We start from the raw sequence: 13501 nt of genomic DNA on the forward strand, positions 1-13501 counted from the left end.
TAATCGTATGAAGAACTCATCCTCACCCTGCACCTTTATTATCAATTTTCAGGGAACTGGTCTTGTCAGAAAACACAGGATCTTTTAAACACTACTGTCCTAACAGAATTACCTCTCGTACACAAATCTGCCTGTACCGTGTGAACGGTACTCAAGAGGACTTCTAAAACTTTTCCCACACGTCAGAGCAGTGTGTGTGTATGTGTGTGTGTGTGTGTGTGTGTGTGGCACAGAGAAGCCGTTGTCAAGAGAGAGAATGCAGCCATTTTATGTAACTCTTGATCACTGAGTTAGTGTTTTACCAGTTTTGTATTGTGGGTGGCTACAGCCAGTTCTGTCTGGACGGGGCTCGGGGAGAGGTCTGATTTGAGGGTTATCTATCTCTGGGAAGCTAGTTGTGTGTGTGTGTATGTGTGTGTGTGTGTGTGAGTGTGTGTGTGAGTAAGGGGGAGTGTGTGCGTCATTCAGGCTGATGAACTTGAATCAGTAACCGGGGCTGTTGTTCTCTACATTCCCCTCTCACTCTGTGGCTCAATGGGGATCAAGGCACAATACCTCATTCGACCTCGTTTGCTGTCTTACAACTGACGCACTGACGTTACTGGCCGGCCCGAAATGTTCTTTGAGGGTCCTTCAATTTCTATTTTTAAATATTTCATAATAACATCATGTATTAGCCAATATATTTTGACATAGATTTCCACAAAAGGGCAAACTGCTGACTTTATCTCGAAAATATGATGCTCAACTGTGGCTACGTTATCAGTTACATCAGATTCAAGAAATAAATAAATGATTCCACCAAGACTACTGTGGTATTTTAAAAAGTTGAAGCATGTAAAACAGACATTAAAGGCAAGATACAGATAGATGCTCAATTTGTAGCAACACTAGCAGCGTGACCACCTTGGCCCAGACTAAAATATCCCCTAAACTATTGGACGGCATGAAATTTTGCAGAGATTTATTGTTCCCAGATGACCATAACGTACTTCTTAATGCTAATTGGTCAACGTAAGCACACTGAAATGCTAAGCTAAGATTGTAAAACATTATACCTGCTTAGCATCAGCATGTTAGCATTGTGATTATGTTAGCATGCTCATGTTAGCATTTAGCTCATTCCTGTGCCTGAGTGCTGCCTCACAAAGCCAATCTTATCTGACTTGTGACTTCTCTTCTTGTCAAATATACTCTATTACTATTTTATATTACTATTTTGGTTTACTTAAGGCAGTTAATTAGTGTTAATTAGTAATTAGATTTATTTGACAATGATAAAGGTTAAAACAACATGTCCAGGTATAAAAACTAAAATGGTTGATGATTAATAGAGGAGGAAGCTTATTTTCATAATGGTCCTGATGGGAAAACGAACAGGGAAAATGCTGGGGGGCTAATTTGATAAATTAATTTGTAAAATGTAAACTGAGGTAGGTGTTGCTTTTACCTCCTTTAACCTCTCAACATTTATCCCATTAACATCCTTTTTGTTTGGAAACTGGACTAAACAGTATGTTTCATAATCTCATGGCAGTGTGATTCATGCATATGAATCATATTGTTAAAAAAGATAAAAAGGGGCTTTGGGAAGCTTCGGTTACATAAGACAACCATTTCTTTATTTCTCACCTCAGCTGTACATAACATAAACAAGCAAACACACAGTCTCACACACACACACTCATACATACACACACAAACACACACACAGGCCTTAAGAAAATATACAAAACAAATTATGGCTGTTTATACGCCATGTGGGCTGAGCACTGATAATACAGTGGAATGGTAAAAAAAAAAAAAAAGTGAATTATTCATCATCATCTTCCTCTTCTTCCTCCTCCTCCTCCTCTTCCTCCTCGTCGCTGATGACATACTTCTTAGCCTTCTTGGTGGCCATCTCATCATCGTCCTCTGCCTTTCGTTTGCCCGATCCTTCACCCTCCTGCACAAAACAAAGAACAGGAGAGATGAAGCGATAATACGCTGAGTGCAGAGGACATTCTGTACAGCTTGTCAGTACTTTCAGTTTGTCATGTTCCAAACTTAACATGACTTTTTGTTTGCAGAAACAGTCAGTGCTGAGTTAAGTGCATATATTAGTCCAGACTAGTATTTCCTGTCTCGTTACATTCACATGAAAGTAATGCATGAAAAGTTGGCTTTTTAATCCCACCGGTGCCCTGCATCACACTGCCCCCTGTCTGTCCTGCAGGATACTACACCTACCTCGTCACTGTCTAGCTTCTTGGCCTTCATCAGCCTCTGGGCTTTGTCATCATCAGAGCCTTCATCGCTGTCTGATGAGTAGATCCTTGCTCGCTCCTCTGGATTGGGTGCAGAGAAAAAAAATATGTTGTTGACTAGATCTGAGTGATTTCATGAAAATAAAAAAACTCTTCTGGCTCTTGTGAGACAAAACAAAAAGTGATTGTGCCAGATGTCCTCACCTCTCAGGCCTCCTCCTCCCTTGTATTTGCTCTTGATGGCTGCCAGGCTGATGGCCTCCTCGCCCTCCTCCTCGTCATCGTAGCGGTCGGGCTCCAGGTAGCTGCTGCTCAGGCCTCTCTGGTGCTGCTTCTCCCTCATCCTCCTCTGCTGGGACTCTCTGCGGATAGACGCGCGCAGACGCTCTTCCTCTTTCTGCAGGGAGAGACACCATTTTTACATTGACAAAGTGCACAATTCCTGTGATAAGCACACCTGTACAATGGTGCTTTAGCAATGGGTGAAGGAAATATTTTATTAGGAAAGAAATGATAAATGATGAGGTGTTATAGGTGCTATATTTTAAATATTAGTGCTAGGTATACCATAAGCAAGATTAATTAAGAAATGTCTCGTCAGAGTCTTCACAAATGTCTGTAACATAAACATCTTCTTACAGCTGCATGAACTGCATGAACTCTTTCTTGATCAGTATTTGCTGACCGCCACCTTTACATTTTGGCTGCTCATCAGCTCCAGTCCGGTTAGCCAAAACCCTTTCTAGGCATTCTTCATCTGAATAAGCTGTACTTTTGAAGAAAAAGCTGCTTTGTTGGTTCTATCCAATTGTAATTAGGATGTTCATTGGAAAACAAACAAAAAAACAACAACCTTCTGTTACAGCTCAGTGCCAGCACAAATATAACTGGCAAGTACGACTGCTAATGAAGAGCAAAGCCACGCGCGACGGTAATTATATAGATTCTCTATGTGCTCCACCAGCTTCTACACATCATGCCAAACTCAGACATTCTACACTGATACATACAGTGATGATTATAAAGCATTTAGCATGACCTCCAGTAGCACCACGCTGCCTTTTTTTTTTTTTTTTTTTTTTTACCAGGTCCTGTCACTCTGTCTCAGCCGAGCAGAGTGAAATTATACACGATGCCATCGGCGGTGTTTGTTTGGGTTGACAGTTGATATACAACCAGCCCCCGAGACTTGCTGACACTGTTTCCACTTCACTGACCACTGCGTGACCTCATTATGTAAGCACGTCAGGTTATGTCTTTATGTAACCGCGGACGATTGCTTGTCAACAAGTGGGCCTCATGTGATCTTTTTTTGGTCCCTGTGGTGACAAAAGCATTCTCAGACAGAGCTGAGGAAAGACAAACAGAACAGAGCAGAGGACATAAGAGAGTGCGAGCGTGTTACCTTGATCATTTCGTTACGATGCGACTCGGGATCCCGTCCGGCCATGGGAAGGATCCTGATCTTCTGTGTCTTGGAGCAGCGGTCAGCCAGAGACAAGGTCATCTTCCTGTGGGTGGCGCTGTCTGTGGAGTGGGGCCTGACGAGACACAGGAAACACAAAGAATAAAGGTGACTGTGCTTATTTCCCCAGAGCTTATCTGCTCATTCTTTAAAAACAGAAACTTTTGAGGTCACTCTTAGATAGTTTATTTCATTTTCAGGTCATTTTTTTGGTACCACAGTGATTTGAGGGGAATCAGTTTTTTACTCTGTGGCTGCATAAATATCAACATACTTGCTGCCTCAGCTTTCCCTCCTAAAAATGGCTCAATGTTACTGGAACAGAAAGGACAGTAAAGCTTCTCCTAGTGATCAGCTATTATGTAACAGAGGTATTTGCAACTTTGTTGTTGTTTTTTTTTTTTTAAAGGAATCAATATGTTGCAATAAATGAGGGAGACTTTTTGTTTGCAGACCAATCTCTCACTTCAAAAGCCCCCTGCTCTCTCTCTTTCTTCTCTGTTCCATTCACTTGTCATGTTGCATAACTCTCCTTTCAAAAAAACATTGCGTCCTAACCATCTGTACCCTGAGCTGCTTCAGCCCTAGTCCTAATCAAAACTCTGTGCTGATGAGAATACTCAATCAGAACGAATGTCAATATCCTGTCCGGGAGCGTGGAGGGCCGTTGTGCGATAAAGCAGCTTTGGCTAGTGTCCTACTAGTCCCATGTGGTCTGAGAAGACAGAACATCCAGGTGGACTTGGGGGCGCTAAGAGGCTTACACAGTTCTTATTGTGAGAAACCTGGGCAGCTTGTACAAGGTGATCCAAGGACTTACAGCATAGAGTACATTTCAGAATGGAGCTTGAATGAAGGCTGCTATTGTTGTTGTTTGGAAATAGAGGGGCTTATGTGGTGCATATGCAGACAGAGGAGGAGTATCCCAAACAACTCCACATTTTGCACCTAGCGAGCGTTTGTGTGTGACGTTGCCCTTAATAGCAGCCTGTCCCCGATACAACAATGGTATGTGACTGCATTACCTGAATGTGAGTTTGGTTTTGAACACAGCCTGTCCCTGTAGTCCAGTACCCTGCCGGATGAACAGGTGGTTGTGGTCTCCCTGGAGAGGAGCTTTGTAAACATCAAACACTTCGTTTCCCAGGTGGAGAGACATGCTGTGGCGAGAAGAGCGAGTTTTAAAGCACGGAAAGTACAGAGAGTAACAACCTCCAACATCTGTCTTGACTGTAATACACACCTGCCGTCAGACCATTTGACGATACGCGCGTTGCTCTCTCGTGTTTCGTTTCCCTCCTCGTCTTTCTTGGCCCGCCACCGAATAGTGTTCTCCACCTGCGGGAGAAGCAAAAGAAAAAGACTCTGGTCACTCTTTGATAACAAAATAACTTTCACTTTAAAATGTACTGACAGGCATCTGATAGGAAATGAAACATATACACAAAAGGAGGACTACATACCTTCAGTTTGAGCCTGGTGCGTCCCTCTTCATCCAGCATTTCTTCATCCTCAAACTCATCCTCATAGTACTGAGGATCAAAGGGTCTGTAAAGGGCAATCCGATGAAAATCAAATTAAACACACCTCTAAGTTACACAGAGAGATTTGAGGGTCATCAGGACCAGACGTATTTAGCTGAACACTATGAACAAAGAGTACATTATAAGCTTTAGTCATTTTCTTCCTCGCTAGAAATGTCTTTAAAAGTATCAAAAACTCTGTGTTTTCTCATCCCTTTCTATCTTCGCTTTTCTCTATTACAGTGTGTGTTTAAACTGTAGTTTATTGGCAGTGTCAAGGATCTGACCTGGGCTCCACAGACAGGAAGTTGGGCAGCTTAACAAAGTACAGGTCAGATCCCAGGTCAGTGCTGACTTTGGGGATCTCTACTTCGATACGAGTCTCAGGCGCAGGTTCTTCTTCTGCCTGCTCCCCCTCCATCCCATCCTCTGTATCCTGAACACACACACACACACACAGAAAAGGAAAGAGAACATTTAAAAACAACACTGTATGATTCATTGAGCCATGATAATAGGGATCAGCTCAGAGAGGCTTAGTGAGAGGCTCTGAGAAAAAGAGATTTGGGAAAAAAAAAAAAAGGACTCGGCACGATTTAAGGCTGGATGATCAGCAGAGGAAAGAGAGACAGAGAGCGAGAGGACAGGCAGATAGATACCAGGGGCTGTCCTGGGGTCGGGGGCTTTTCTGCATCGCTGTCTGAAGAGATGTCGTCGGCCTCTCCGAACAGGTCATCTGCTGCTGATTTATTTCCTGTGGGACAGTATAGAAGAGGGACTTTAATCTTTAAACTACATAAGTGCAATAAAAATGCCAACATGAGTTCCAAAAACATATATTTTTGCTCAGACGGTCTTCTTGCCTTTCTTTCCTCCAATATCACTGTCAGAATCGGAGTCAGAGGCAGCTTTTGCTTTGGTTTTCTGTCTGAGGAAATCGTCTTCGCTGTCGCTTCCCTTTGCAGACTCTGAAAAGTAAAAAAAACAGCATCATATATAACAGCATCATTGACCACATGACAAATTAGCCTGTTATGGTATGAACTTGTGCCGCAGGACATGAACACATCCTGCAGGAAAGTAGGAAGGATCACTACCACATGCAAAAAGTCTAGGAGATAAAATGAGTCTCATATTAATCTCAGAGTCCTGAGATTAACTCCAGAGCTCAGGATAAAATATTTTACATACGGCTCTAACTCTCTTCCAAAAAATCTAACGTGTTAGGATTAACACGGAGAGTTGGCTCATGATCCATGGCCTCAAATTATGACACCAGACCCTGGGAGTACCTGACTTTCTGTTCCTTGGTCCCTCGTCGTCAGAGTTCTCTCTTTCTTCATCTGAGTAATGTCGTTTCTCCTCCTCATCCTCCGACTGGTCGCTCTTAGCGCCCCTTCCCCATTTCTCATCATCTGACTGGTTCTCCCTGCCGGAAACTTCTCCGTCAGAGTGAGGGGTGCCAGGTCCCGACTGTGGAGTCCCAGGATCACTGTGCACACTGGTTTGAAACAGACACGTTAGAGAAAAATCGTATCAGCGAATAAGAATCTGCTGGTCTGAAACATGAATGATGATTTGACTTCATTGATGCACAGTCACAGAGCCAGTAGAGCGACCTCCTAATGTCATCACAGGTTAGGCTAAAATCGTTCATGGTCAGAAAGTCACCCAAGATGGAGGAATAACTATTACATTTGTTGATTTGTTAAGTTATTTAAACAATTAGTCAAGCAGAACACAAGTCAATAATGATTAGAATTGATTCATTATTTTTGCCTTTATTAGTCAGCTGACAGACGGGACATGAAGGGGAGAGATAGAGGGGTATGACATGCAACAGCTGGAGTCAAACGGGGCACATACAATTTTAGTTGATGGCTTATTTATTTAAACAGATGCACATTCACAGTTTTCAGCTTCTCAAACGTGAAGCTTTTCTATTTTGTGTTTTTTAATGTAAAATGAATATTTTTGGTCTTTGGACTGTTGATTTAAAAAAAAAACGACAACAAAAAAACTACTGAATATGTCACTTTGGGGTCTGAAACTAGTGATTTGGCGTTAAGACATTTTATGAACTAAATGTTTGTTTAGAAGAAAATAATCAGTGTTGTCAACAAACCCCATGAAAAACAAACCCAACAATGTGTTAGTCTGTCTTTCTATACTTTCTGATTTCCTCAGCCTGTCAGCCCCAAACCCATTTATTGCTACTTAAGATGTAGATCTTTAAAAAAAAACAGGTGGTTCATTTGTAAAAAAGAGATAAGAAATTTCCTTTAACAGCTGGGCACTGTTGTTTTTAGCAAACAAGAGGAAATAGTGTATTTCTGTGGCCTCTTTTTTAGCAGCAGATTAATATACATTTGGTCTGTTAGTATTTACAGCAGCAGGACGTTGTGTGTAGGATTGACTATGTGTAATTTTCTGAATCAGCACCAATATCATGTCCCCTTCCAGCATCATCTCATGTTACCTCAATTAAACAATGAGTCACATCAGCGTGTGTCATCTTACCTTCTGTCTGAGCGGACGCTGCCCCTCTCAGAGTGAGGGCTCCCTGCTCCAGACATTCCACTGCCAGCTGGGCTTCCACCATCAGACCGGTGGCCCCCGTCTTCCTCATCTTCATCGTCATCTCGATGGCCGCGCTCTGAGCCGCTGTGCTGCTCCGCGTCAGAGTGATCGTTGTCCCCCTGGTCTGAGTGCATGCTGGCGTCCGACTGATTCCCCGACCGCTCCGACTGGTTGTCGCTGCCGCTGTGTTGACTGTGTTGCTCATCCTCGCTGTCGTCTCCAAACAGCTCCTGATAGGTAGAAGGGAAGGACAGTAAGTTTAGCTGGTTTTTAGATCTATCGTCTAATATGGCTGATGCTTGAAAATAAGCAGCGGAAATTCACTTTTTTGCATGAAAGGAGGGCTGTGGATTTTGTCCCCTATCACTTCCATTGTCCAGGAGGGATGATTACAGTACGAAAAACATGTCAACGTTCATTTGGGCATCTGACTATTGTTTTAGGTCAGACTTGAAAAATTGTGAACCCATCCTTAAAGCTCAAAATGTTCCATTGTCCTTGAAAACAATGACTTCTTGAATGGGAAGATGTAGATGGGAGCACGTGAGCCAATATGTTCTAGAGAGATTATTTCCTGGTGGAGACTTCCATTCTCTTTAATGTCACTGATATGAAAATGCAGGCACGTTAAAGTAAGAATGTAAGACATGTTCATTTATTTCTTGCCGTTACACCTTATATTAGGGTGATTGACGGACAGAGCTCAAGCTAGCTGGCAGAGTGTGTTCGAATGGTCTCTACTCTTGTACCTCCAGACCAGAGTTCACACTGCATTTCTGCTAAGTCTCATTAGTCAGAAAAAGGCCCGCACCTTATTCATACTGGGCTTTCCTGCCTCCTGGCCTTCATCTTCATCATCATCATCTCGTTCCCGGTCACTGTCGCTACCGCTGCCGGAGGCGTTGCTGGCAGACCGGGGTCTCTCCTGCTCCGAGTCTGAACCGGAGCCAGAGCCGGACTCTGAAAAACAAACTGTACTGTTATTCTTCTGGCACATACAGGAGCACAGTTCCTCACTTCACTGTGGGTGGACGTTGTGGTTGCTAAGTGACACGTTTATGCGCATTACAATTTGTCTCACTAACTTTATTACCAATCGTTATTCCTAAAACACTGCGTGACACACTCTATGTGGATAGCTCATTTTCCCACAACACACACTGTGAGCCTTGGTGATCAGAATAGATTACATTGCTTTTTCTAATAAACTATATATAAACTATATTACTTCCAGTTCCATTGATTAATGTGCTAATTCTGTAAATTCTCACATTGAAGATATTCCTTTGATCAGTAGCTTTCAAACATAAATGTTTCATCAATTTAAGTATTTGGGTATTGTCATAATGCCACCATTTCCCCACTATGTATCACAGAAAGGGCAATAATCAGATGAAATGCTGTGGCCAGTGACTTGGTGGAGGAAGTTTATATTTTATTTTACATACAATTTCTACAGTAGATCATAGTTTACCTGAATGTGTTGTTTTGAGATATTTGTCTTAACTGCTCAACACCAGAAAGCCTTTCATGTTTTACAGTTCTGTTGCTGAGACTGCAAGTGAATACTAAGGTTGCGTGATATATTACATAAATCCGTTAACTGTCAGAAATTGTGCCAAACTATTTATGCTGTGGAAGTTATCCCTTCATAATCTCTGGGTGTTGTGGGGTATTGTGAGCAATGTTTGTCAGGTATTCAATTCACTTAAAAAGTTATTTGTTCTGTAAACTATCAGAAAATGTTCCCAAAGCCCAAGAAGAAACCTAAAATGTCTTGTTTTGTCCTGACCAACCGTCCACCACCCAGATATTCAGTTTACTATCATAGAGGACTAAAGAAAACAAAATATTTACATTTTAGAAGTTCAAATCAGACAATTTGGATCATTTTGGGTTCTTTTGTTTTGTTTCATTTTTCAGAAATGTACTCAAAACTATTAATCAGTTATCATCAACATAGTTAGAAATTAATTTAATTAAATTAATTAATTTAATAGTTGGCAACTAGCTAATCAATTAAATCAACAAATCCTTGCAGCATTTAGCTGTGATGGCCAGTGAGTTTGGTAGAAGTGGTTTAGATTTGGTCTTACATATAATTTTCTACAGTAAATCCTGGTTTACATGGATTTGAATTGAGATATTTGTCTTAACTGCATATTTTATGTCTGTGAATATGTTACATATCAGATATAGGGACATGTTAAAATACTTTAGGTTAAATGCTTTTTTGGTTGAAACTGCTGCTTGCATTAGTTATTTATCTGTGTAAAAGGAAAATAAATGTGATGACAGTGATGCAATGGCTGGTTAATTGATTAAATCTTGGAATATAAGTTAATAGCTGATCAGGAAATGTGCTTGAGTTATAAAAAAAAGGTCTGTTACTGCATTCACAAGCGAGACGATTTAAGGAGGAGTTTAATCCGTTTCATAAAGATGCAATTTTAGCCAGCTAGCTGGTTACCACTAGCTAAAATAAAAGGTTAAAAGATCGGATATCACAAAATTATGCTGGTTCCTAACAAAGCAAGTGTTTAGAAAGCACACTGGAGTTCATGCAGGCGAGACATGACTGTGTAACGACGTTACAGTTTCCCTGATCACCGTTTAGCCAACGCTAAAGCTAAAATCACGTAACAAACAAACAATAGCTTTCAGGCTGATATCTAGCTATAAGTTACCTCTCTGATCATTGTCGCTGTCTCCATCACTCCCGAACAATTCATCCATGTCCGCCATTTCTTCCAAACTGTAGTAATAATGTGACCTACAGGAAATGAAAGCAGAGCTTCGAGAAAACGTTTTTGTTTCCGAGGTCAATCGATTGACCAAGAGGGAGCTGCTGGCGAATTCTCGCGATGTTAGGGTTAAGGTTAGGGTTAGGATTAAAATCTCACGAGAGTTTCGCAAACCGTCCCTGTGGTTGATGGGCTGCTCTTATAATACATCCATGATCCACAATCTAGCACCAACCCTGCTGTAGTGAGCTTTAACTGCCACACGGAGGCGGTCATTTTACATGTTTGACATATTTCTCCAACTGAAATATTTTCATATTTATAGAAAATAACGGTTTGTGTAGGAATTATGGCTACTATTGACAATAAACAATGATATTTATACTGTACTATATTTCTTATTTACACTGTTCTTGCATTTTAACACATTTATATATCCCATTTATCAGCATTATTATTTACACCGTTGTTATATATTGTAGTATGATGCACATATTTTTTACATATTTCTTATTTTTCTTATAATTTCTTGAGTATCACAAACTTATAACTCCAACTGGAATACATTAGTATTATAGTTATTGAGGCTTTAATGCACATTTGTGCCCACACTGAAAGAGTTATTGATCGCTGTAATTGTTCCTTCCGGCTTATTGACCATAGAGAGATAGCTTCCTAACACAATGTCATGGGGTTGTTTTATTTGATTACAGATTATCAGTTATTTCTTTGGTAACGCTTTATTTTACAGGTCCCTTAATTTTATACTAACTTCCTGGAAATTTTCTGAGTAATTTGCAGATATTTAACAGATTTTATAGAAAGGGTACCAACTAAACCAACCTCACACTTTTCATCTTTTTTTATTTTTTTCTCGTAATTTGTCAAGTCAAGTCAAGTCAATTTTTATTTGTATAGTCCAATATCACAAATCACAAATTTGCCTTAGGGGGTTTTACAGTCTTTACAGTGGGAACAAATGGAAGAAACCTCAGGAAGAACAACAGAAGAGGGATACCTCTCCCAGGATGGACAGACATACATTAGGACAAACAAGATGACAAAATTATAGATGGATTGATAACATATTGGTACCTAATTGCACCACCCTTTCTGTAAAATATCCTAAAAATGTACCATTACCTGCAAATTACTCTGAAAATCAGTATTTCAGAACATTTTGAATGACTGTGGTTGGTAATTGATGTATTGGCACTTGCAGGTTGTATCTCAGTGTGTGTATTTGTAGTGTAAGCGTGATAGTGGTGCTACAGAGGTCCCTTTAATTAAATTTAGTCCAATGTTTCAGTTAAATCTGTTAATTTATCAGTCACACAAATAACAGAATACAGTGAGTACGTTGTGTTTCTCAAAGTTGTGTTTTGTTGAAGGATTTCACTTCTGCTGTGATGTTGTTTTTTATATCTGTGTTATGCTCCATGATGTGATGTGCAGATCATCTGCTTAATCAAAGATTGTGTGTGCATCATTAGGTGCCCTAGTGACAGGCATTGTCAAGTCGAGGGAGGATGGGTAAAGATGTTCTGTAGTAAATTATATGTTGTAAAATTTTGTGCATTTATGGCTGTGTGTGATAAACTGTCATTGTCAGCAGAAACAGTAATCTTATATTAATGTTTATTTGTTATTATTTATTTTTTGAAAGCTTTGTATCACTGTAGCTCGCCCTATAGTAACCTGAGCAGATGGTAGGTTGCAGATAGGTGAAGCTGCTGAGAATGTAAAAGGCCAGTCACTTTTGTTGTTTTTCCCGGGGGTCATTTGTGTCTCTGTTTCATTAATATTCTTGTAAATAAATGCTTCTTTAACATCCCATTTAAAGTTTTCCAGTGCCAAGCAGCATCTGCCCTTTATATGGCCTGATGGCATTACAAGTGGATTATAAAAAAAACATAATTTGTGACTGATTTAAAACACTCATTATTGAGTATCACAGACTTATAAGTCCCAATTGGAATACATTGGTCTTGTAGTTATTGAGTCTTTAACGCACATTTTATCAACTGCAGGTTTATTAAAATCATCTGATTTCCTTGGTATATACTTTAAGGATAGGTTCACATTTTTTCAAGTCTGTGTCAAAACAACATTGAAAGACGTGATCGCTTTAATTGTTCCTTCTGGCCAAACTAGCCATAGAGACATTCCTTCCTGACACAATTCAAATGTAAGTAACGAGGGAAAAAATCCACAGTCCTCGCTCTGTGCTTAAATGCACTCTAAAGTTCAGCTGAAGTTAATATGAGGCTTCAACAGTCAAGTTACAGTCTATTTAGTAAAAAATCCCCTTTTTGTTTTTCCTTGCTCAGCTGCAGTGGAGAGATAGTAATGCAAAGAGGTTTTTAAAAATATAAATACTGCAACTTTTGCAAACAATGATTTGTCAAACCACAAAAGAATCATATTATATACAGTTTAACTTTAGAATATATTTTGTTATAGAACAAGGTCAGTGATTTTGACCCCCATCTCTTACATAGGAAGGGATATCTTCACAGCCAGTAATAACAGGAGAAATGACTGCATGGATCAATAACTCTTTCAATATATGGGCACATAGATATTGTTTTAAGACAAACTTGTAAAAATGTGAACCTATCCTTTATTTATGTCCATATGTCAGAAGCCTTCTGACCACTGCTATACACTCAGCAGTTAGTGGTGTTTTAGTTGGCAGATGCTGAGACAGTGAGTCTCATCTTTCCTACACCCACGCTAGGCTAAACTGTAAATGTCTGTCATATGTTCCAGGTTTTCTGGACAGCCCCCAGAATTAGCATTTCCCCCCCGACACAAAACCAACATCTGAGTGACAGAATGAACAACTGACATCTCTCAGCAAAAGTCTGCAAAACATATTTGTAGTAAATCATGTCTTTGCCTTTAATCATTATGTATTAATGCATGGACAGGTATCTA

The 13501-nt window shown here is 40.2% G+C and overlaps 1 protein-coding gene across 1 annotated transcript; it reads right to left on the reverse strand.

The window, feature by feature from the left end:
- Positions 1-1590: 1590 nt before the first annotated feature.
- Positions 1591-10672, reverse strand: leo1 (LEO1 homolog, Paf1/RNA polymerase II complex component). The gene is made up of 14 exons (XM_042412905.1): positions 10505-10672; positions 8629-8777; positions 7758-8047; positions 6530-6738; positions 6101-6205; positions 5897-5991; positions 5525-5673; positions 5178-5262; positions 4958-5052; positions 4740-4874; positions 3655-3790; positions 2454-2646; positions 2233-2330; positions 1591-1948 (listed from the first exon to the last, which is right to left on the reverse strand). Exons 1-14 carry the CDS (start codon positions 10560-10562, stop codon positions 1814-1816), a joined length of 1932 nt encoding a protein of 643 aa, XP_042268839.1. The 5' UTR covers positions 10563-10672; the 3' UTR covers positions 1591-1813.
- Positions 10673-13501: the final 2829 nt, after the last annotated feature.

The sequence above is a fragment of the Thunnus maccoyii genome, chromosome 1, assembly GCF_910596095.1.
Source record: "Thunnus maccoyii chromosome 1, fThuMac1.1, whole genome shotgun sequence".
NCBI lineage: Eukaryota > Metazoa > Chordata > Actinopteri > Scombriformes > Scombridae > Thunnus > Thunnus maccoyii.

Bases quoted from the DNA above. Each gene is read 5' to 3' on its own strand.
- leo1 (XM_042412905.1), bottom strand. From the start codon at position 10,562: ATGGCGGACATGGATGAATTGTTCGGGAGTGATGGAGACAGCGACAAT. The intron at 5,674-5,896 runs GTATCTATCTGC...GTGTGTGTTCAG, and splicing joins CGACCCCAGGACAGCCCCTG to GATACAGAGGATGGGATGGA. The intron at 5,263-5,524 runs GTCAGATCCTTG...TGCCCTTTACAG, and splicing joins TTCCTGTCTGTGGAGCCCAG to ACCCTTTGATCCTCAGTACT.